A 26,319-nucleotide genomic window follows, 5' to 3' on the forward strand; every position below is an offset into this window, starting at 1 on the left:
TTCTTGGCCTCAACATCCATCAAAGTATTAAAGAATTGTGCTCTGGAACTAATGGAGTTTATCATATCATTAGCTATGAGAAAATCTGCAAAATTGCTCAAGTTTTCCTCTTAACAGGTCAAGGGTTGCAGCGCTATATCCAATGGGCTCCTTCCTACTTCTGCTTTCCAACAATCCACTAAAGACCTTTTATTTTGATATCCTCCCAACTATTCTACCAAAGAATGCGACTTGCAATATTTTATTGAAATCAAATCTCCAATGGTTTCTTGAGTCTGTCACGGAGGAACTTCCTACCAAAGTAAAATGCACTTGCATAAGCATATAGAAGCAAAGTTTTCAGATATTGGATCACAACATCATTCTACAGCAGCATGACCCTGCTACCTCATCATAAATAAACTTAGTGAATGATACACATAATTATTTATGGATCATATAAACTGTTTTCAAGCAACTAATGCTGCCAACAGTAAATTGTGTGGATATTTTATGGAAGATAAATATCTCAACTTACTGCAAATACTTCCAGTCCATTGTGTCAGGATGATATCGTTTTCTGCACATGCATGAACATATGAACCAAATACAGCACAAATGCAGTGATCAATATTTTGACAAGTGCAGATGGAATCCTTACACATCTTTAAAGCAAGCACAATTAAAAACATATTTTTTGAGATCTTTTTGGTAACAATACATATTTTACAAATCTGCAGATAATGCCAGAGACATTAGAAGTCAAATAATCATATTTATTTAATCATATTTGGATGCGATTCCTGGGCAACTGAATGACAGAGTTCACTAATTTTCTACTTATGCTGCAGGCAAAGAAGCTCTCTTGATTGCGAAGTCTTGGCCTCAGCAAAATGTCCAGCACAACTCTTGGGCATTAAACAGGCAGCTTCATGTAACTTGTCAAATTAAAGTTCTGGATCAGGCTGCGATGACTTGGACGAGCTGTCATGTTTATGGGATTTGAAGTCCCAGGACAGTAGCAGACCAGGCTATGTTTTGTAAGCATTCCTGTTACTCAGGGACCAACAAAAATAGTGTAACATAGTGGAGACTCAAATGAGTTCTGAATTAAAATGGTAATCTGGATTTAATTTATGTCATTGAGCCAACTTATCTTAAAAGAAGGCTAATGCTTCAAAGAAATTGGTACATGAAAGACCTAGCAGTTGGTTATTTCATTCTGTAACTGTTATTGTCTAGACTTTCTGGTGACTTTCATTCTTCTCAAACAATACTTCTTGTAATGGATTAGCATGTGACATTTCCAGGCCTAATTAATTTGCAATAGATTCATTTAAAAAATTGACAGATTTATTTTAAATTTCTTTCATTATTAGGAATTTTACAACAAATGCAACTTTATCAGAGGGTAAAAATTGTATAACAATGCCTTCAGCTTTTAAGTAAGTAAGTTACTTGTCCTTTCAGCTTCCCTAATATAAGTTACATGAGTCCTTGAGATAATGTTTTGACATGATGTTTACTGCATCAAAAAGGAGATGCCCAGAGTAATATGTTGTTCCCTATCTTTATATGTCTTACTTTATTAAATAACAGGCTCATTGAGTTGTATTATTTATCATCCTTTACTAATCAAATATTTTATCAACCCAAATCTTGATAATCATCCCAAGAAGAATTTTGAACATTTGCATTACTGAATGATCGAGGAGTATTCTTATAATAGATAATTACTAACTTAATGTACAAGGGATATTTGTCCTTTTTTCACATCTTTATATAATTTACTGCAACTGGTTTATCACCAAATTGTCAGACTAATGATGTTAATTATAGATTATGCAGCACATTGATTCTTAAAGATTTGCATATGTTTGAAGAGGTTTCCCACTTACCTTATAGTATGTGCTGTAATCCACTACATGGTGGCAAGGGGCAAAAGCCCCTTTATTGTTCATCAGCTCAGCACAATGTTCTTTAGCATAATTATCTAGAGCACAATACATAGATGTGATTACTTATATTCTACAATGGATTGCATTGAATTTAGATAATTTTAGCAAATGAATAATACAGAAATAGTGAAAACAAATCAAGTATCAATCAATACCATTTAAGAAGTTCAACTTTAGCCAAAGGAACAGTCGTGGCAGATTTAAGAGTGTGCTGCTTTAACATATGTATTTTGTGAAAAACCAGTTTCAGTTCAGAATGATACAATATAAATTTAAAAGTCAAACACAATTAAATAATTCAGTCATCTAGTTTCAGTGCACAACTGTTGGGCAAATATCTTTGAATGTTTGCTGTGCAAAAACTGTCATGTTATTAAGCACATTAAAAGAGAAGCCCTAGGCACCCCTCTACACCTATACAGTACATTTAAAGTGGTACATCTGCTGCCTAAAGCATTACCATTTGAAGTTTTATCATTTGTGCTCCTTGGACACCTTCATTTGCTACAGTACAATGAAGCCTTGGATATTTATCAGGTTTCCGATTGCTGTGGAATTAGCTAAATCTGACAAAGTAATTCGGTCAAGCATTTTGAGCCATTTTACCTCACTCTACATGTTTTCCAATTTGATTGTTTTCAGGATTTAGAATGCATTGTTATCATAATTATGCACAGCTTCAGACACAATTGCAAACATGTCCAGAGGGTGAGAATGACATGGACATTGTCATGCATTAGATGATTATGAGGAGGTTATATCATTGTCAATGCTGGTCTGCTGCATAATCTCAGTAGGTCACAAGTATATCAAATATCAGATTAAAACTAATTTGTGTTACTGGATGAGCCTTCTTTGGCTCATAGCAGAGCTGAACAGATTCTCCAAAAAACAAGCAAAGATTTCTGCCACTATGACATCCTGAAAAGTATTGTGCTTCTGAGAAAACATTGATCAGGCACTAACTTATGTTTGTGGTGCCAGAACCAATTGGGCCAGTTTCCTTTCATTCCAATCAAGGGACACAAAACATCCTTATACATTATTATCTGTCTAGTATATATTAGTTTGTCTGACAATTCTTCCAGATAACTTATACAGGGCAATTCCTACTGAGGACTGCATTGGTGTCATTGGGACAAGGGGAGGTGTGTCTAAAGCTGTCATCTTGTTATTTTTATTTATTTATAATTGTAGACCAAAACTGGAAAAACTAAGTTATTTTAAGGAACTATTGAACTTTTGAGAACAGGTTGTTGGAACACATTGTGAATTGCACTTACACTGTTACTTTGTAAATAGTGGGGAGGAGAGAAAAGATGGCATGGATTGAGAATGGGTGGAGAGTGGGATTGTGCCAAAACAGACTGTTGAATAGATTAAGCAGTTGTGACTTGTCTGGAAGCTTGAGGCAATCAATATGACAATAATCCTATGCTCAGCTTCTAGGCAAAGGGACACATGTCTCCAAAATTGAAGAAACACAGCCTATCTTTATATTTCTATAACAAATTAACGTAAGCCTGAAGATGGCCAATAATTGTCTTCTACCATTTGCTTTAAGCTGTTGTCTCCAATCAGTGAAATTCAACAATAAATATGTAAATTCCCTGTGTTCATGGCAAAGAACAGAAAGAACTTGAAAAAGGAAATCAGAGAAGTGAAGATCTTAGGAAGAAAGACAAGCATCTCAACAAAGCCTGTGGACTGGTGTTATTGAACTATATTTCCAGTGCATATTTTCCCTCTATCTGGCTTGGTGGTTCAGTGGTTCGCACTGCTGCCTCACAGCACCAGGGACCTGCGTATGATTCCAGCCATGGGAGACTGTCTGTGGAGTTTGCACATTTTCCCTGTGTCTGCGTAGGTTTCCTCCAGGTGTTCCAGTCTCCTCCCACAATTCAAAGATGTGCAGTTTAGGTAAATTGGCCTTGCCAAATGGTTCATAGTGTTCAGGGATGCGTAGGTTAGGTGCATTAGTGAGGGGTAAATGTATGGGAATTGGTCTGGCTGGGTTACTCTTCAGAGGGTCAGTGTTGATTTGTTGGGCCAAAGGGCCTGTTTCCATACTGTAGGGATTCTATGGTGATTCTAAATGATTCTTACCATCGATGTTTTCTTTTGTTTTATCTGTGTCTGTCTATATGTGCATGTAGGGTTTTAAAATTGGATTAGAATTTCAACTAATAGAGTTATCTGATGTTATTAATTCCTGGTTTTGATGTGCCTTTAGCTTGTATTTATTTAAAATCAATACTCTTTCTTGTTATGTACAGAAATCTGGTCAATAATTCCATCATATTGGTAAATGGGGGACTTTGCATGTTTTGATTAAAGCATTAACATTTGTGGCACCTCTGGAAGTTGTGGGGCTTGAAATCAATGCACTTTTCCAAGTGCCATGTAACAGTATGACAAACCATGAACAGCCTCAAGATAACTGAGATGGGTGATGGAAAATCATAAAAATTGTTTAGTATTAAAGATCAGATTCAACTTAATTTCCATTGGGATCAATTTGAAGCATGAGAGAAATCTACACTGATTCTGCCTCAGTGGAAAGTGCTCGTTAGAACTAAATCCTGTAGATCCAATAAACATGGAGTGATAGAAATCAATATAACAACAATGTTAGTTTAATTGTCCTTGACACAAGATATTTACTGAGTGTTGTCTGATGAAAGTCTAGTCTGAAACAAAGAATATTACCATTTTCTGAACTAATGCAAGTAGGTTCTTCTGAATCTGGAGGCATACAAGATTCACCAGAAACTATCCATGAATTAACAAAATCGGCAACTGATTGTTCCTCCATATCCTGTGCAGACAAGAAGTCATCACCTGCATTGTCATTGAAGTTGCCACATAAGCCTGAAAAATAAATAATTGAAAAAAATCTCAAAAAATGGCATGATCTGATTTGGTTGAACAGAGTTATTAACTGAAACATATCATCTAGTCCAAGTTCAGTTTGTCTAAACAGATTTAGTTAAGCAACATATGACATTGAGCATTGTTTTGCACTGTTTTAGTATTTTCTAACTGCTCATATCAAAACATCCTGTTATGACCTGACAGACAATTTTCATAATTTAATTTCTATTATTTGCCCTTTTCTGAAACCACCATTGTATTTCCAAATTCCTTTTCTTCTTCAAAGGGCATGAACCATTGTCATCTCCCAAACTCATGCCCATCTTTCTCCTAACCAGGTTTGAATTAGGTTTCCATCATATCAAAACAGATGTGTTGTGACTTTAACTGTAGTGGATTTAATCCCTTGTCTTTTTCAACCTCTTTGCAATTTTGGCAGGCTTCACTTCACAACCCTCTTCCAAATGCCTGTATTAGATCTTTCTTGGTTGGTTACCTCTTCAATTAGAGATTGATCATCATCAGCATCTGATTCAATATTAGCCATGATTGAATGGTGGAACAGTCTCAATGGGCTAAATGGTCTATTCTGCTCCAAATTCTTATGGTCTTATGAGTTATTTCTGACCTCTATATTGTTGCCTATCTACATGTCCCTTTGTGATACCACCCAATGACATGTGGTTAGCTTACAAATGTCTATCCAATTTTACTTCTTCACTAACTCCGTGTTGCTTTGAGTTGTCTGGCTGCATGTCCAAAATCCAGGTCAGAATCCCATCTTTTGGAGCTAGTCACAGGTCCTTGACTAATTTACGCACCTGATCCTAACTATCATATCAGCTGTTCGTAGTCTCAAGATCATTTTTGGCACAGCTGATTGTCCAACCCATCTGTCTACACCTCTTAGTTCACTTCTACTTCAACTCATGAATTCACTTCATAAGTTCATAAGATACATGAGCAGAATTAGGCTTTTCGGCCCCTTGAATCTGTTCTGCCATTCAATCATGGCCGATATGTGCCTCAGGAGAAAGTGAGGATTGCAGATGTTGGAGATCAGAGTCGAGACAGTGTTGCTGGGAAAGCACAGCAGGTCAGGCAGCATCTGCGGAGCGGGAGAATCAATGTTTTGGGGCATAGGCCTTCATCATTCCTGATAAAGGACTTATGCTCGAAACATCAATTCTCCTGCTCCTCGGATGCTGCCTGACCTATTGTCTTTCCCAGCAACACACTCTCAACTATATAGCCTTCTATCCCTGTATCCAAGTCGTTAATGTAGATTGTAAATAGTTGTGATCCAAGGACTATTTTGTGTCTTGCCATCCAGAAAAAAAACCATTTATCCCGACTCTCTGTCTTCTGTCCATCAACCAGTCATCTGTCCAAGCTAATAAATTAGCCTCAGTCCCATATGATCCAAAGTTGTGAATTAATCTTTTGTACAGCAGCCTATCAAATGCTTTCCGGATGTCCAGATATATTACACTTACAGGATCCCTATTATCCACTTTACTTGTTACATCTTTGAAGAACTCTAGCAAATTAGTCAAACATGATTTGCCTTTCATAAAACTATGCTGTCTATGATAGTTAATGTTTTGACTTTCCAAATGTCCTGCTATTGCTTTCTTGGCAATTGATTCTAACACTTTCCTATCAAAGATGTTACATTATATGGTTTTTAATTTCCTACATTTTGCCTCCTTCCCTTTTTGAATAAGGGCATTATATTAGCATTTTTCCAATATACTGGAACTTTTCCCATGTCCAGGAAATTTTGGAATATTCCCTGGACACAGGAACACATTTCATTTTAAAAACTGTCTCCATGCCATTGTAATCTTCAGACCTGATAATTTCACTCTATGTCCACTTCAGCTCATTCTAAACACTGATATCTGTGTCCTTTCCTGAGTGAGTTTACTCCGCTCATCCCTGTCAATTAACAACAGCAAAGATATCTAGACTATATATGTCCTGAATAGAGTGTGACTTTGAGTAATTTCTTGATAACATATATTTCTTGCATATGATTTACTGATTTTCCCCAGATGTTCGGGGCTGAATTATAGTTTAAAATGTTAGCGAATTTGAATTCAAGTTAAGTCAAGAATATCTGTTGTCAGATATAAATCTGTCTCAAACTTACACAGTTCCAGCTTTTGCCAAGGTGAGAAGTTTAGTGGAAAGCTTATCTATTCCAAAGGAGCAGATTTCCACTTTAATTGTTATAACAAGGCGATGAAACTCATTGATGTCTGAATTTTAAGTGTGAATTGGTTGATTAGAAAATGGGTTAATAAATAAACATTATATGCCATCAGTCAGGTTAGGAAATTTGACAGCTTCATCAATGTGAACACTTCATGCGTTTGGGAGGTGATTGCCTTCACAATTTGCATCCTAAATCCAAGTGGCTGCTCGCAAAGGCTCTGCAATTGGGTATTCTGCTTTACCTTCACCCCTGGTAGTCAAGAAATAATTAGCTAGTCATACCTTTCACTGTGTTTTTGTCTTTTTCTTGCAGTGAAATGTATAAATGCATGATAGAAGATGTCCGCACTTGTATTTTTAGCCCAAATGAAGTCGAAAATTGAATGAATTTTGCTGATTTCCTAAATATGATTATTCCATCTGTGAAATGACATAACTCTAGTTTAACTTAAGACTGAACAATTTTACTGTCGTATTTAAATGTTTGATTTTCTTCAATTTTTAGTTTACCCTTCTTTAGAGGAAGGTTAATTTTATTTCCAGAAGAGTAAACGTCGCCATTATTGTTGAATTCATAATTGATCTATAACAAAAAAGATTAAGTTTAGTAGGATCATTTAAATAGAGTCAAAGAATTATACAGTATGGAAACAGACTCTTTGGTCCAACTCATCGTCACCGATCAGATATCCTAAACTGACCTAATCCCATTTACCAGCATTTGGCCCATATCCCTCTAAACACTTCCAATTCATAAACCCAAAAAATACCTTTTAGGTGTCGGAATTCCACCTGCCTCCACCAAACATGATTAAAAACAGTTAAAATTGAAGAATAGAACAAGCAAGTGAATAATAAGTTTAATTTGACAGTTTTTCCTTCCACATAATATTGATAGAAAGGATAGTTATAATTACAAGCAAGAATGATCTTTGAAAATGTAAGATTATCAACTAACCAATTCTCCTGTTCAAGTGCATGTATATGTGGCCACAAATCTGCTGACCAAGATGAGAGGCAAAACTGTCCTCTGGCAAAACAGCACACATGCACCGTTGTAAAATTGAAATGAACCTTTCATTAAAAAGTTGTCTGGACATTAGATTCCCTTCCAGAAAATCATAACCAAATAATACCATTTTTACATCCTTTCCACATCTTCACATTACATGATAAACCCTGACATTAATTAATGTTCTGTATCAGATATTTTAAAATAAAACATCATTCACAGTAAATAGAACATGGCACTAAAAATAATCACCTATGCTTACCTCAGATTGGCAATATGAAACATGTCTTACACATATCTGTCCAACTGCTTTATGACACACGTATAACTCAATAGTTACTTTCCAGTCATTTCCCTGTGGTGTTTAAAAACAAGAACTTTAAAATCCATCCAAACAAGATAAGGTATTGTAGTTTTTTCCTACCACAAATATAACAAAGTAGCTCACGTACAATAACTGCGTAGAGTCTGCAATTGCCTCTCAAATTATAAGTTTTTTTATCAAATGTTGTGATGTATGTTCCTTCTACTTTACATCTGCTGGGACAGCTACGATGAGAGCATTCCCAAAGTGCACCATTGCAGACACTAAATAAGGAGGGAAATAAATGATAGCAGTGAAATATTTGAAATTTGATGAATGTACACATATGAGCTAAATTCTGTATGAGCTAAATTAGTAACCATTACCATGTCTGACAGGAAGTGTTCCTTCTGTCTCCACTATCATAAGTCATACCACTGTATATGCACGGACAACTTGAGCTGTTGATGCATTTGTTGGTGCCTCTTATATCATCAAGAACTGTGCCTGAAATTGAAAAAGGTATAGATGCCCTGAATATCAATTAATGTAGTTTTAATTTTAAATTGTAATGCCAGAAGCCTTGGTGATGCAGGCTCTTATCTAGAACTAGAGTTTTGGTACTGTGTCAAGACTCACATTTTCAAATTAACTTGGCAAAAGATCGTTATAGAATGTAATTTGGTAATTGGCTGGGACGGTAATAAGCCATTGATTTAGTGACACAGAGGAATTTCCTCAAAACTTTTCCGAAATTAGCAAAAGGTCACATTTATTGCTCATCTGTAACTGCCCATGAACACATGGCGATGAGCTGTTTTCTTGAGATTTCACGTAGAACAGAATAGAATAGACCAGAATAGAATAGAATAGCCTTTATTACCATATGCACTCAAGTAAGTGCAATGAAATATTTCTAAAGTCACCTCCCAGTACTATCTTAGGTACAGGACACCTAGGTACAGACACTTTAAGTGTTGCACACAATTGAAATATTTTAAAAAAGGATTAGCAATGGGGATACAGTGTTTAGAAGTCCAGAATGAATATAAAAGGTGTCTATCAGTACTCAGGTTCTAGCCCTTATCCAACATGAGTCCATGCCAACTGGCTTTAAAACATGAGGCCACAATGCGTCCATACATTGGCCTCCATCCAGGACTCACTCTCCTGCCGCTCCAGGCTCTGGCTCACAAGGCACACCAACAATGTAATTGTGTCTGTGTGTCTGTGTGCCTTTCCCTCTCAATTGGCCAGATGGTCTGATTATTTCTTTTTAATTTCAGATTTTTTGGCATGAGTAAAATATCCATGATATGTAAACCATGCCTCAGGTAACATTAAATCATTAATGGTTAGAAAGCTTTTGTGAAAATTTTAAAGTTGGGCAATCAGCTCTACAATTGACTATCAAGACAATTGACTCTGCAATTTTAAAGTTGGGCAATTGACTATCAAGACAAACATTGCTGTACTGGTTGGGGACAAGCAGGAGGCTGGAAGAACACAACAAGCCAAGCCTCATCAGGAGGTGGAGAAGACGATATTTTGTGCGTAACTCTTCTTCAGGATTAGATGTGGGGGTAGAGGCAGCTAAAGATAAAGAAAGGAGGGATGGGTATGGGTGGGGAGAGCGACAGAGTGGTGAAGTGGTGACAGATGAATACAGGTGGTGGGTATGACCTGGCAAGTCGATGGGAGGAATGAATCCGGTTGGTAACTGGAAGGAAACGGCGGTTGGAGGGATGGAGGACAGGAGGTGGGGCTGGAAAGTGAGTCAGGGGATGGGTGGGAAGGTTATTTGAAATTGAAGAGCTCAATGCTGAATCTTCAGGATAGTAGTCTGCCCAGGTGGAAGCTGAGGTGTTGTTCCTCCAATTTGCAATCTGATTCACTGCAGCAATGGAGGCCAAGGATGGACATGTCGGAGAAGGCATGGAAAGGGGAATTGAGTGGTCAGTAACTGGGAGATCAGGCTTGCCATTACTGGCCTGGCTGAGATGCTCGGCAAAATATGCCCCTAGTTTACGTTTGGTCTCCCCTATGTAGAGATGACCACATCAGGAGCACCTGATGCAGTAAACTAGGTTGGAAGAGAGGCAGGTGAACCTCTGTCTCACCTGGAAGGACTGTTTGTGGCCCTGGATGGTGGTGAGGGGGTGGTATGCTGGCAGATTTTACAGCGGAAGGTACCAGAGAGTTCGGGGGGGGGGGGGGGTGCTTGGTGGGGAGGATGGCGTGTACCAAGGAGTGGCGAAGACAATGGTCCTTGCAGAAGGCAGAGGTGAAGATGTTCTTGAAGATGGGGTCTAGTTGGAGTTATGGTTAGGGACAGCAATCATGTTTTTAGGTTTGGTGCAACCAAATGCATTTCATTCCTACGATGGTAACATTTACAAGCAGTATAATAGCTCACAAATGAATTGATTTGCAGTAATACAATTGAATGTTTATCAAACTGAATATCTCTGAGCAATGATACAATACAAATGCAAGAATAGATCTTTCCTAAGACATACTGGAAAATATAATGGGAATGGATTTAGCCTCTGAAAAGAAAAATAATTACAGGCTTTCGGAGAAAAGGAAGGAATAGATATTATTTAAATTGGTCTTCCAGAGAACCAGCATGGACATGACAGGCCAAGTGGTCTTCTCCTGTGGTGTATTCATTCTGTGATTACATGATTCCTTGCTAGAATGGACAAACATTTCAAATCCATTGCTCTGATTGACAGAACAAAGTTGTATTAGAGTTTAATTTTCCTGTAAAATGCCACTCCTAAGTTTGAATGTGTTGATCTAATAATGTCATCGGACATCCTCTTCGATCACTAAATGATTTAAATGAGCATTTCAAATAATTCACAAAATGGCACAGCAGATAGACTACTGACGTACAAGAGGCAATTACTGCATGCATTTGGATTTTAAACTATTCATAAATAAAAATTTGAAGAAGGGAAGTAAACATTCATATGAATAAATCTATGAAGAAATGCAGGGTTTAACTGTTTAGTTCTCAAGCACCCTTAGATCCCCACTTCCATCCTCCAGCAAACATGTACTTTATACTTAATCTTTGTGAAGTTTTGATCCTGAATCTAACCACCATTCTAAGCAAGGTTTTAGCATCATCACTTTGCAACCTTATGTACAGCATCAATACAACAATGGTCACACCCTAATAGATAAAAGTTTTGTCTCAAACCCTCCCCTACACTTAAGACTTTAGGCACCACAGCCTACCTCCAATGATCAAGATGTTAGCCCACAGTCTCCTCACTCATACCTATCCACAATGACTCCTTTTGCCTCTTATTGGGTAGCACTACCTCAATGCCTTTCGACTTTTACATCAATTCCCTCTCTAACTTCATTTTCCAACCGTAGAATCTCTTACCTTATTGGTTCCATGTCGTCTTAAAAACTAATTGTCACATGCGATTTTCCTTTATTCCTCTAGCATTCCATTCTTGCTCTCCTTTCCCTCAGCTGGCATATCATACATCTACTGCCTCAAATCAGTACCTTGGTGTTCAAAAAATTCAAATGCATCTCAACTACAGTACTTATACAATGCCACAGGAGGCTGGCATAACCCATACAATACTATATACATTAATCAGTCTCCGTTTTGAAAAATATTGTTACCTGGTGGGCATTCACAAGTGCTTACACAAGCATGTTTTTTCTGTTGAGGCTTTTGATTAGTACATGTTGGAATAACCTCTGCACCACAATCCCTGTAAATCTGGTTCTCAGGACAAAAGGGTAGTTCTGGAAAAGAGAAGGCATGCATTTCACATTCAATATTAGTGAGTAATGATGTTTAAATATCATTGGAAGGAAGCAGAGTTAACATTTCACATTGAAGACCTGCAGCAAAATTAGCAGTAATAAGATTCTCAACAGCTAGAAAAGCTAATCCAATTCTGCAACAAGTCAGTAGTAAGAGGCCTATTTGCTTACATTATCATGCTGTGAATACATAACCTAGCCTTATTGTTATGCAGTTTCATATTTTCTTTCATACTGGAGAGAAATTAGATGGTGAAAAATGTGTTGCTGGAAAAGCACAGCAGGTCAGGCAGCATCCAAAGGGCAGGAGAATCGACGTTTCGGGCATAAGCCCTTCTTCATTCCTGAAGAAGGTCTTATGCCCAAAACGTCGATTCTCCTGCCCTTTGGATGCTGCCTGACCTACTGCGCTTTTCCAGCAACACATTTTTCAGCTCTGATCTCCAGCATCTGCAGTCCTCACTTTCTCCTAGAAACTAGATGGTGACAATTTCCCAACATGAAGGTCAGAGTGAGTACATAGGCACTTGAGCATGAAATTTACTTGTCTAGCCATCCAACCTGGACAACATTCACTTACATATCAGGGCATGTTCCATGGACAGTGACTGTCCCAATACCCCATCGACAGATGTTGGCAATGTGCACATACCATAAGTTATAGAGGGATGAAGAGTCATCAACAGTGACAACCAGGTTCAAATGGGACAGTGGACCCCAATGGTTGGCATGACTAAGCTGTAGGAGAAAGTAAGGACTGCAGATGCTGGAGAGTCAGAGTCAAAAAGTGTAGCACTACAGGACTAAAAATTGGAGTAAAGTTGAGCCACTCATGATCAAAAGGGATTGTAAAGGGGAACATTCATGAGTCATAATTCAGAGAATTACATGGGAACATGTAGAAGCTCAATAATAATGGGATTTATAGGAAATGCAAGGAACTTGGGAGGTGGGGATGCAGGGGATGGGGCAGTGCTTGACAATGAGCTGTGTCTGTGACTCACCCTATTAGGTGAAAACTATGTTGCTTTCCATACTCATACAAATAGTAAACTCACAATGGAAATGGGAACTAGTTGTAACCACATACAGAGTCAAGGGAGAAAGTATTTTTTAAGGATGTGGGCTCTACTTGTGAATGATACGAGGCCTTGCAAGAGGCAATTGCATTAACCAGCCACTTGCACAGTACTGGTTTATCACTGTTCCCTGCAACTGAAACATATAGAGTATCTAACTGCATGGTTTACAGTCCTGGGTGCAAACAATCTTTGCAGATTGAAAATAGTCATCTCTGTGAAGCAGAGGTTATCACAGGTGACCTTAGAAGTGTTACCTATGGGCTACTATTCACCAAGAAAATCCTGGATTTCAGTGACTTCAGACTGACAGAGCTAACTTCACCTCACCTTGAACTATAAGTAATACTAAGATATTGGGGTGGGAACATTAGGGGACAATGCATTAAGTATCATACAGCACTTATAGTAGCTTATTTGTACACATGGCTTATGCTACATTCAGTGAATAAGGAATCTGTGTCTGAGGTCCATACAGTGGCAATCAATGATCCTTCCTTGTTGGAGACCTCGATGTTCCACTGTGTAAAGGATAATGCTGAATTGTTATTTGTCAGTGATAGAAGTGCTGACTGCTTGCATAACTAAGGACCTATCCTGTTTCTGATATTTCCTCACACAGGTTCATAGAAACTGTCACCATGCATCCAGTCACAACAGTGATTATCATTACAGTGGACACAGTGCTATGAAGATGCAGTAAATGGATGGGGATCTGATGTGTTAGCAAGCCCAGGACTAGGAGCTGCCAAACTGCCAAGACATTTCAGAAGTTGCAGTTGACTGTCCCCTCCTGAAGTAGTGGGAGGTACAGGAGGTCCAGAGACTATCATCCTGAAAGCCATTTCTTTCAAATGAGTGAGGTGCTGTGTCACCTCAAAGTGACATACCAGGACACTGGCACTGAACTTTGCCAACTTGCTGGAGTGGGATCTGTGACTTGAAGGTATGGTAGCCATCCTGTACCTGTGACCATCAAGGGGACAACTACAGGAAACAGTCATACAAATAGCTCTTTCCAAGGATCCATTTGTGTGGAACCTCCTAATCCTCAACCCACAATTATATCAAGGTTGTTACAGATGCAGTTTGTGCCAGATCACACTGCTAAATCTTATTCACCCGTGATGAGGTAAATGATGCAGCCCCAGAATTATGCTTTGTCAACATGACTGTAAATGCATTACATTGACAAGGCCATATCACAAAGCAGCTGAGTTCATCAACAGAAAATTATTCTATTTCATCAATGTGAAAGCCACCTGTGATGTCAAGAGGTAAACATTCTTGATAAGTCAGGCTTCTGCTTCATTCTAAGAGCTGTGTGTGTCACAAGGATGGTTGCAAGCAGACAAGGGCTACACTCAGCAACCAGGACTGAAGGCTATTTTACACAACCACTGGCTGAGGCTAGGTAGATACAATTCTTCAACAAGGGAATAGATGATAGTCCTGCTGATGATATTATTCCACTGCTTGGACCTGTCTGCAGGGAGCTTCGAGTACAGTCCAGACAGTGAATGCTATTATACTACTTTATCTTAGTATGCTGTGCTCTGCTGAAGAGCTTGGAAAACAGGAATAATCTTCAGAAAAGGATGATGAAGACTCTAAGTAAAGGGAACAGCAGCATCAGATACAACAAACCAAATAGGACTTAATTGACACTGGGTTCCAATTGACATGAACTGGGTGCACTCATTGACTGTAAATTTGATGGTACTTGAAAGGCAAGCAATTCCTATAAGAAGGGCTTATGCCCGAAACATCGATTCTCCTGCTCCTCGGATGCTGCCTGGCCTGCTGTGTTTTTCCAGCACCATATTTTTCAACTCTGGTACTCTAGCATTTGCAGTCCTCACTTTCTCCCAATTCCTATATGTCCCAGAAGCAAATGCAGCTTTGCTTTGATTGGTTTCAACTTAGTTTTCTTAACATTTGTTCACTAGAAGTGAGCATCACTGGCTAGGCAAACATTTATTGTTGTCCCTAATTGCCGAGAGGGCAGTTAAGAATCAAACACATTGCTGTTGGTCTGCAGTCACTTGTAGACCAGACCAAGTAAGGATGGCATTTCCTTCCCTGAAGGGCATTGGTGAATTAGCTCAGTTTTTTTCAACAATTGATAATAGTTTTAAAGATTAGATTAGATTTTTGTTGAATTCAAATTGCACCATCTGCCATGCAGGTTTTAAACCCATGGTCCCCAGAGCATTACCTGGATCTCTGGATTAACAGTCCAGCAATAATGCCACTAGGCCATCGTCTCAAATTTTCTGTTGCTAAATAAAAGCATACATTGTCAATAATTTAATGGCTTTCTATTATATGATGCAGTCACATTGTACAATAAGATAATGTTATTCTTCACTGTGGGCTTTAGGACAGAGTACATTTAACAAGATTTTAAGAGGGAGCATACTAAGGACAGGTAACCTGTGCACCTTGGTTCTTGTAGTTGCAGTTACAATGCTTATTGATCAGACAGACGATGATGTATAAATGCAGAGAATTAATTAATGTGAACTTTTATTTGCAATGAAGAGTCAACCAGGCCACCTATGTGTTCTTAGAAGCATTTTGTTTATTTCCCTCTTACTTCATGCACTGTGAATGACATCTCCTGGTTCTCATTGCTCGAGGTTGTGCTCAGCTACGCTTTAAAAATGTCACTGGCATCAACTATCCTGGTATACCCTGGTACAAGTGAGTATATCAGCCATTGCTGCATGCTGAATAATGCAGCAGGGTACATAGAACATAGAACATAGTACAGTACAGAACTGGAATAAGCCCTTCAACCCAAAATGTTTTCCCAAACATGATGCTAAATTAAACTAACCCCTTCTGCTGTCCATGGTCCATAAGCCTCCATTCTTTGTTTATTCATTTGCTTTTCTAAAAGCCCTTTAATCACCCTGATGCCTTCACCACTATCCTCAGCAATGCATTACCCTCTCATGTCTCCTTTGTACTTTCACCCTCTTAACAATTAGATATTTCAACTCTGGGAAAAAAGATTCTGACTGTCAACCCTATCTATACCTCACATAATCTTAAAACCTTCTTTAAGTCTCCCCTCAAACTCCGCTGCTCCTGAAAAGACAACCCTAGTCTGTCCAGACTCTCCTTGTAGCTCATAACCTCAAATGCAGGTAGCATCCTTCCTTTAGTGTGGTGACCAGAATTGAATGTAATCCTCTAAATTCATCTAATGGAACTTTTATAAAGCTGCAACATCACTCCCTGACACTTGTACTTAATGCCCCTTCCAACAAAGGCAAACATGCCACATGCCTTTCTTACCACTCTATCTACTTGTGTGGCTACTAAGAGGGAGCTATGGCCTAGGACCCAAGATCCCTCTGTAAATCAATGCTGGTAAGGGTCTTGCCATTAACCGTATGCTTTTCACACTTGTCCAAATTAAACTCCATCTGCCATTTCTCCACCCATATCTGCAACTGATCTCTATTCTGCTGTAGCCTTTGACAACTTTCAACACCATCCACAACTCCCCTGATCTTTTGTGTCACCTGCAAGCTTACCAAACCACCCATCTATATTTACATCCAAGTCATTTATGTAAATCACAAACAGCAGTCATCCCTATGGAACATCACTAATCACAGATCTCCAGCCAGAAAAACATCCTTCCACTATTACCCTCTGTCTTCTATGGGCAATTCAATTCTGCCTTCAAATGGCCAAGTCACTGTGAATCCCATGCATCTTAATCTCCTTGAAGAGCCTCCCATGAGGGACCTTATCGAAAGCCTTACTAAAATCTAGGCAAAAAAACATCCACTGCTCTACCATCAATTGCCCTCGTCACCTCCTCAAAAAAGAGGCACAGTGCATAGAGGCATAACGGAGAGCTAATTTGGCAAGATATGAAGAATAATGTGAGATTGCTCACTGAAGCTCACAATCAGAAACCCTCTACCAATTCTGCAAAATTAAGTGTAGCTGATTTCTGTTTCTCTCCACAGATACCTGACTTACTAAGTATTTCCCTTATTTAATGCTTTTATTTCAAACTATCCACATATGCAGTACTTTGCCTTTACATTAATATCACTGTTCTATCTAAAAATGAAATTAATTTGAGTTTTCACCTTGAACTGTTGGTTTTTTTTAAATTTACAGCAAAACATACCACATTGTACATTATCCCTCCAGTCATGATCTGTCACTGCATTTAGTTGTGCAAATTCTGTCAAAGTATCACAGTGGACCTGGTCACTAGTTGAAGAGCAGACATCTCTTGAACAAATTTTACGATAGGTTTCATAATCTTTGTAATTCAAAAAATTGCGTGAGAACGGTTTTGTGCACCTCTGACAAAAAGAAATAGACAAAATTACAAAATGCAGTCTTTAACCCATGAAACCAACAGTTTTACGTTAATTAAACTTATGTAAGCAAATATAGTTTTAGCATTAGGTCTAAAAATAATAACCAAGTGTTGTCCAGTTTTCCAAAGCGAGGCATACACATTTAGGATTTGAAAGCATTTATATTCATACTGAGGAGTCTGTGCATATCAAGGGGAAAGAAATTTTTTTCATAGAATTGATCATTAATAATTTCAGTTCAATTTTCAATGGGTGGCTGCAGATCAGGTACAAGTACCGTGCTGGCAGAATTTGGGATACACTTTTAGCTCACTGCTTTGATGTAAGGTGACATTGTGCATCAATTGCCCAACATTATGCCTTTGATGGAAATGATGATTCTACACACTGTGGTCAAGCTACTATGCCAGTTTTATAATTATTGCTTCAGTTATGTAGGTGATGCCACATTTGAAATATTGACTGCCATTTTGAAGTCCTTATCTAAACAAATCAATAACTGCCTTTGAAAAATTAAACAGAGGTGCATCAGATTAATTCCAGGGATGAGATACTGGATAGTATATTCTCATATTCTCTGGAGTTTAGAAGGATGAGCAGTGATCTCGCTGAAATATATTTTTAAAGAGACCTTGAGAAGGTAAGTTCTAAGAAGCCCTGGCACTTGGATGATGATACTGAAACACTACAGATAACAAATTCGGCCATGTAGAAATGAAGTGATGAGAAATTTAATCACTCAGATTTATGAATCTTTGAGCTCAATTCCAGGAAGCTGTGTGATGCTGCTGCCCCTTAAATAAGGTTATTTTGGGTTTTTTTTCAAGAAAGGTTGTGAAGACAGAGGTGCTGAATTGTCAACTTTAACAATGGCAGGGGAGAGGCCAGTTCTCCCAGTTCAGGATTTTTCTAGTTTCATTTAGTTTTAATAGGCAGTCAGAAGCTGCTACAGTGGAGAAAGGTTTGATGCTTCAGCAGATGGTTCCTGACCTGCTTTCTCTCTGAAATCTCTTTGGATGTTGTTTCCTCCTGCCTGTTAGATCCTGGGTTCGGATTTACCTTTTGCCGAGGGTTGTGTTTATGGGATGTTATAGGAATTGGAACAACTCTTTCATTAAGTTGCGGTATCAAGTCGGTTGGATTTTCAAATAAATAAATTTTCTTTTGTCCGTGTTTCAACTGTAGAGTTTAAATTAATTCTGTTTGCTTAAAGCCGAGTGGTTTGATCATGCACCACTCCTGGAATATCCAGCTCACATATGCATGAAAGAAAAAGTTAGGATCTGAGCTACCTTCTTAAAATATTTTGAGGGGGTCTGGCCTGGTCCATACCAGCTGTAGTCCTCCATCATTAAATATTATCAAGACTTAGATTGATTATTTATTCTTGAAAGCCAAGGAAATGAGAATATGATGAGAAAGTAGATTAGATTCCCTACAGTGTGGAAACAGGCTATTTGGCCTAATAAGTCCACACCGACCCTCTAAAGATTAACCCACCCAGACCCATTCCCCTACATTTACCCCTGACTAATGGAGCTAATACTACAGGCAATTAACCTGATCTGCACATCTCTGGGTTGTGGGAGGAAACCAGAGCACCTGGAGGAGATCCACCCAGACACAGGCTGGAATTGAACCCAGGTCCCTGGTGCTATTAGATTAGATTAGATTACTTACAGTGTGGAAACAGGCCCTTCGGCCCAACAAGTCCACACCGACCTGCCGAAGCGCAACCCACCCAGACCCATTCCCCTACATTTATCCCTGCACCTAACACTACGGGCAATTTAGCATGGCCAATTCACCTGACCTGTATATTTTTGGACTGTGGGAGGAAACTGGAGCACTCAGAGGAAACCCATGCAGACACGGGGAGAATGTGCAAATTCCACACAGTCAGTCGCCTGAGGCGGGAATTGAACCCGGGTCTCTATGAGGCTGTAATGCTAACCGTTGAGCTACCATGCCACCCAGAGTTAATATTCAATTCAGCCGTGTTAACATGGAATAGTGTAGGAGGATCAAGGGGCGAAATGGCTCACTGCTGCTCCTATTTCTTCTATTATTACACTAAAACAAAACATTAATCATAGTTCTTCAACTCTAAGAAGATACTTTATTTGTTATTATTTGTACAACTTCTTTCCCACAGACCAATATAAAATAAAACATTTATTTATAAATATGGATAAATATAACAGTCGGGGTTAAGTTGTAGTGAATTAATTTGTATTTGCAATAATTCACTACTTCATCAAAGCAAGTAACTTACCTTAATGGCATTGTTACAGGTTTCATTTTGAGATATTGTGACACTACAGGACTCAACTAATTTATTGTATTCATAGATTGTGAATTCACTCACTGGAATAAAAGAAGAAGGTGATATTTCATGTTTTTAAAATATATTAATACATATGTAACAAATCTTTTAGTGAACTTGAATTTAGAATCATAGAGTCATCAAGTCATACAGCACAGAAACAGACCCTTTGGTCCAATTCATCCATGCCAACCAAGTTTCCTAACTGAACTGGTCCCATTTGTCTGAGTTTGGCCCATATTCCACTAAATTTTTCCCATTCATGCACCTGTCCAACTGTCATTTAAATGTTGTAATTGTACCTGCATCTATCACTTCCTCTGGCAGTTTGTTCTTTATTCGCACCACCCTCTGTATGAGAGAGTTGCCGCCAGATTCATTTTAATTCTTTCCCCTCTCAGTTTAAACCTGTGCCCTTTAGTTATAGACTCCCTTACACTGGGGAAAAGACCTTTGTTATTCACCTTATCTATGCCTCTCATCATTTTATCAACCTCCTTAAGATCATCCCTCAACTTATACTAAATGGTTTGACCAATAAAGGCAAGAGTGCCAAATGCCTTCTTTACCAACCTGTATCTGTAACAGGATGTCTGATCAGCATGGACGGGTTGGACCGAAGAGTCTGTTTCCATGCTGTACATCTCTATGACTCTATAACTATGTATCTGTACCCCAGGCCTGTCTTTTCAACAATACCCCCAGGGCTCTGCCATTAACTGAGTACATCCTGCCCTATTTTTTCTTACTAAAACAACATCTTACATATATGTAAATTAAACTCCATCTGCCTCACCTTGGCCCATTGGCCCATCATATCAAAATCTCATTATTCTATAACACCAATTTTTTGATGTCATCCACAAACCTATGAACCATGCCTCCTATATTCTCATCTAAATCATTAAAACGCGGACCCAGCACTGATCCTTGAGGCACCTGAGCTCTCAGGCCTCCAGTCCAAACAACAACCCTGTATCATCACCCTCTATCTCCTACTGTCAAGCCAATACTTTATCATTTAAAGTTCAGATAACAATTTCGATTTACACACAAAGATTTTAAAAACTGAAAGCCACAAAATGATTTTGTAGCAAAAATTAAATATTTGTTCATCAGGTCAACATGACATTTGATACTGTCTGTAACAAGTCTTGATTTAGTTTTGCTGTTTAAAGCCTTTAATTTTGCTTTTCCTCACATATGGAAACATTTTAGGGGAATTTAACACAAACAACATGAGTTCCTCTGACACACAGGTTCTTTGATGGGTTTCCCAAGAGGGTCAGGAAGAGCAATGTGTGACATTTCATTCTTCCACAAGTGTACATGTCAATCAATCAGCCTCATCTGCTTAGTATGGAGTATACCAGCAATTACACTGCCATCTGATTAGAATAAGAAATGAGCAGGGCCTAACTAATTAGATAAGAAAGGTGGGATTTAACATGGGAATACAGCACCAGGTGACAGACAGACAGGAACTGTGCTATTTTAAAATGGCAACCAGCTTTGCTTTCAGACCTCCAATTTCTCGGAAAGACTAGAAGCTCACAGAGCAGTCCACAGGCATGGACACAAGTGGATACTTAGTAAGGAATCAAGCATTTTGAAGTTCCCAGATCATTGAAGAAAAATCATTGAAAACAGAAGCTAAAGAATGCCAAGAGGGGGTGATGCAGACCACACAGAGAATAGCATACTGATTCAGCTTAATGATTAGATTAGATTAGATTAGATTACTTTACAGTGTGGAAACAGGCCCTTCGGCCCAACAAGTCCACACCGACCCGCCGAAGCGTAACCCACCCATACCCCTACATTTACCCCTTACCTAACACTACGGGCAATTTAGCATGGCCAATTCACCTGACCTGCACATCTTTGGACTGTGGGAGGAAACCGGAGCACCCGGAGGAAACCCACGCAGACACGGGGAGAACGTGCAAACTCCACACAGTCAGTCGCCTGAGGCGGGAAATGAACCTGGGTCTCTGGCGCTGCGAGGCAGCAGTGCTAACCACTGTGCCACCGTGCCGCCCATATGCCACCGTGCCGCCCATCCTCAGATGACATCCTCCAGAATTTCTGGGAATTTAGATGGTATATTTCCAGACTGATGGAAAGTGGAGACCCTCCCAGAAAATGTAGCAGCCCTAAGCAAATGTCACAGTAAAGGTGAACTGCAATGAGACTGGGAAGAGGTTGAAGGACCTATTCTATATTACAATGGTGGTATCTGATTGATATGCATTGCAAAAAGAAGCTGGACCTGTACAGATGGCTTACACATTGTGAAAGGATCAGTAGACAGCCACATTTTGACTGTGCATCCTCACCTGTAGCCTGGAGGTTACAGGTTGTATGTGAGTCAAAGGTTTCTGCACCATGCTCTTCGCATTGTTCATCATTCACAAGATTACGTTTAGGAGGAATGTATGAACATAGTAAACCATTGTGGGACTGTGAAAATGAAGGACTCAAAGAAAGTTTTCTCCTTCTGCATGAAAGAAAACAGGACCTACGATAGTAAAAAGGAAGAAGGATGGCTATCCTTGAGCTGACCAAGATAAGGCTCTTGAGCTGGCAAATAGCCTCAACAAGTTTGTCTGTTGTTTTAACACCATTTGCTGGTCTGTCACAACTCTTCTATGTCACATTTAAATACCTGCTTCTACCCTCAAGGCTCTGATGTGAATCCTTCTACATTATTTTCCAACCCCACCCATTATGTTTCTCGCTGCAATGAGCTTCCATAAATACTGCCCATGTTGACCAAATATATACTGCTAAAAGTTTCCTTTATCCTGAAAAACCCATCAAGCCACCCTTCAGCCTTTTCCTTTCTGGTATAAAGAGTACCAGCCTATTCATGCATTTCAATCCCTTCTTTATGGTCATATTTTATTGTACTTCTCTGCCACCTCTGCATTCTGTAACACATGGACGAGGAATGTGCATAGTGCTCTGTTATCAAACTATTGGATCAATGGAAATCTCCTCGTGCAATCCTTGCCACAATCCCATAACCACCACTCCAACAATTCCCTGACTATTTCAGGTTAAACCAGGCTGCTGATAACTTCAGCAGTCTATTTAATATCTGATTCAGTAGATAAACCCATACCTTCTCTATCACTAAGAATGCATACTTCTACTGTGCTATTTTTTTCTTTAATTCACCAAAAACAGCATTTTTCCAATGGTTGCACCCTGACATCAGAAAAGTTGACTGGGAATAAGAACCTATTGATGTCGGCAGCCCCATGTACATAAACTCTGTTTTATACTGGAAAAGAAGCCCCACCTCAGAAAGTTGGGAACCAATTGGGAGAGGTGAACACGACATTACATGGATATGAAAAAGTACGTATCTAGAAAAAACGTTTAAAAAGAATAGGAAAATGAATGTTAATTTAAAATTAAGTGCTCATTCCTACCATTTCTTAATTGGACCGAAGTATTTCTTATCATTTCAAATTTGCCACAAAGTCCACAAACTTGATTACTGTATTCAGTATCGAGTTTAAGCTTTTAAAGAAATAAAGGCAATATTTAAAATAAGCACAAACATTTTCATTGTTTCATAAGTCTAAACTATTTTTTAAATGTCATTATTTTCAAATTACATCACCACTAATTAATTTAATAGTAAGTTGGTTTCTCTTAATCATTTTTATAGCTTTTCATTTCAGACATAATCCAATTACTGCATTTGAACTATTTCGACTAAAATAATTAAATCATAATAAATTGATACCAAACGTTATTGCAAATAAATTTATTAGAGACATCAACAAACTGGAAGAAAATGGGAGAAATAGTAAAATAATTTAGCCTCATTATGTATTGAAATATTGAATTGTGTGATTGCATCATACCTTGCCAAAGTAAGAAGATCTTTTTTGTTTAACATAATGGAAACTTATCAATTGATGACTTTCTAAATGTACTTTTTACACATGTGCCTGCCACTATAGGGTTAATTGCTTCTATACAGTTCATAGGAATGAATATGTGCCAAAGCCTGGCATGTCTGAAATATGAGGGAGCATAGAGGCGGGTGGGGGGGCAGGGTGGTGGTAGGGTTGCATGAATGGGCATGAGATAGTATAGAGGAAGCCTGGACTAGCAGGATGGTGGACCTTTCTCTTTGCATTCTAACTGGTTTGAAGATCCCCCCGCACCAAACATCAGCCAGCAACTGCATTCTGAAGAAGGGTCATTAGAACCAAAACATTAATTCTGTTTTCTCTCTATAGATGGTGCCAGACCTGCTGAGTTTCTCCAGCAATTTCTGTTTTGGTTTCAGATTTCCAGCATCCACAGTTCATTGTTTTTTTTTGTTCATTGTTTAACTCAGTGACACATTTCTTCCAGGCATGTACACCTTGAAGATGCTCTATTCCTCTCTCTGACAGAATTTGTGTTCTATCCTTTTTTCTTGTTCCCCGTCATTATTTTCATTGCTGTTTGACAAGGTATTTTCAGAAATTCACTTCCACAACCACATCACATTCCTCAGTGACTGCCTCAAGCTCATGCTTACCCTTGCGGAGTCCAACTCAAGTTTTATCCTTTGTTTTGAATCTACTAAGGATCACCAGTATCTTTGTGATGTACAATACTCAACAGGCAGCCACATCCAGAGATCCAGACACAGTGCTATGTGCCACCATATACACACACTCAATCTCTCTCTCTCCAGTCTCACACTGATTCAAAGCTGTCCTGACCCCCCGTTCCATTTCATCCTTAGGTTCATTCAACATTTAAACAAGAATCTCTCTCTTTTTCTTTAGGGCAGTAAGGACTACAAAATGCAAAAGTCAGAGATATCCACATCTCTCTGGAACCTTCATCTCCTCCCCTTTCCTTTGAGTATTTGGAGTATTGTAGAGGAACCTTGATTATCTGGCATTCAATTATCCGAATATCGGATTATCCGGCAAGATCACAAGGTCCCAATGCTTGCCTAAACTATATTATCCGGCATTAAGTTATCCAGAATTCAATTAACCGAACAAAATACTCTCCGCCTGTGTCCTTCAGATAACCGAGGTTCCTCTGTATGCAGTTCTGAGCCCATATCTCAGGAAGGATGTACTGGCCCTGGAGTGTGTTCAGAGGAAGTGCACAAGAATGATCCAAGGAATGAAAAGCTTAACATAGGAAATATGTTTGACCCATACTCGGTGGAGTTTAAAAGGATGAGGGAGGGATCTATTTGAAACAACAGAACACTGAATGGACTAGACAGAGTTGGGAAGATGTTTCCATTGGTAAGAAAGACTAGGACCCAAGGGCACAGCCTTAAAGTAAAGGGAAGACCTTTAAGAATGGAAATAAGGAGAAATGTCTTCAGTCAGATTGGACTGTTGAAAATAGAATCACATGCATCATTACATACATGATTTTCAGCATGAATAGAAATTAAAATAAATACAGATATTACTGTTTAAAAAAACTCACCGAGAATGCACTTTTCTTGTTCCAGATTAAGGATATGGTTTTTTTTACGTTTGTAATCTTGATTCTAATTCCTTTGTTTTGGATCCTGATCGTCTTGTCATGATATGGCAAAGATTGTCTATAATCGTTATATCGGAAATAAATAATAAAAACATCATTTTGTGTAAGATTGCTTAAATCTATGTTTTGATCCATTATAATTTAATACCTGTACTTGGAGATATGGCAGTTACATTGCTAGATAAATATTTCAGACAGGTACAATTTCAAATCACACCTAGACAAAACTTTGTGAAGGCAGTTTAAGTAAAAATGACACTTTTACCTGTTCTAAACTGGATCTGATATAAGTCCCTCAAAACTGCATGGCTGAGGCCAAAACTTGAATTTTGAACCCTATGCATTAACTAGGAATGAAAACGATCACAAGCTGAAAATAGCCTGGTGTACATGGCCAACACAGCTCCCTAAGGAGACTTTGGATCAATAACGTAGACCAATGTGATTTTCCAGTTAACATCCAGCAGACAAATAGCCTAGTTCAGGTGTCTTGTGGTAGCATCATCCAGGGAGTGGACCAGGTGGCCGGAGCTCCAGGTAGGTCCAGAGGAATACCTAGGAGAAAGTGAGGGCTGCAGATGCTGGAGATCAGAGCTTAAAAATATGTTGCTGGAAAAGCACAGCAAGTCAGGCAGCATCCAAGGAGCAGGAGAATCAATGTTTCGGGCATAAGTACTTCTTCAGGAATGAGGAAAGTGTGCCAATCAGGCTAAGATAAAGGGTAGGGAGGAGGGACTTCGAGGAGGGGCATTGGGAATGCGATAGGTGGAAGGAGGTTAAGGTGAGGGTGATAGGCCAGAGAGGGGGTGGGGCGGAGAGGTCGGGAAGAAGATTGCAGGTCAAGAAAGCGGTGCTGAGTCTGAGGGTTGGGACTGA

General features: G+C 38.9%; 1 protein-coding gene across 1 annotated transcript in view; it reads right to left on the minus strand.

The window, feature by feature from the left end:
• Positions 1-26,319, minus strand: part of LOC122561450 (mucin-19-like) — a gene marked incomplete at its 3' end in the record, with an annotated part of 67,059 nt that overhangs the window by 29,604 nt on the left and 11,136 nt on the right. The window contains exons 5-17 of the mRNA XM_043713193.1: positions 25,384-25,501; positions 23,352-23,442; positions 19,861-19,952; positions 17,387-17,567; positions 12,002-12,127; positions 8,734-8,854; positions 8,496-8,631; positions 8,306-8,398; positions 7,542-7,614; positions 7,314-7,451; positions 4,647-4,808; positions 1,878-1,972; positions 518-644 (exon numbers count right to left, since the gene is read on the minus strand). Of these exons, the coding sequence (XP_043569128.1) occupies positions 518-644; positions 1,878-1,972; positions 4,647-4,808; positions 7,314-7,451; positions 7,542-7,614; positions 8,306-8,398; positions 8,496-8,631; positions 8,734-8,854; positions 12,002-12,127; positions 17,387-17,567; positions 19,861-19,952; positions 23,352-23,442; positions 25,384-25,501 (1,553 nt within the window). The remainder of the gene's footprint in view (positions 1-517; positions 645-1,877; positions 1,973-4,646; positions 4,809-7,313; positions 7,452-7,541; positions 7,615-8,305; positions 8,399-8,495; positions 8,632-8,733; positions 8,855-12,001; positions 12,128-17,386; positions 17,568-19,860; positions 19,953-23,351; positions 23,443-25,383; positions 25,502-26,319) is intronic.

Source organism: Chiloscyllium plagiosum, chromosome 23, assembly GCF_004010195.1.
Source record: "Chiloscyllium plagiosum isolate BGI_BamShark_2017 chromosome 23, ASM401019v2, whole genome shotgun sequence".
NCBI classification, from domain to species: Eukaryota; Metazoa; Chordata; class Chondrichthyes; order Orectolobiformes; family Hemiscylliidae; genus Chiloscyllium; species Chiloscyllium plagiosum.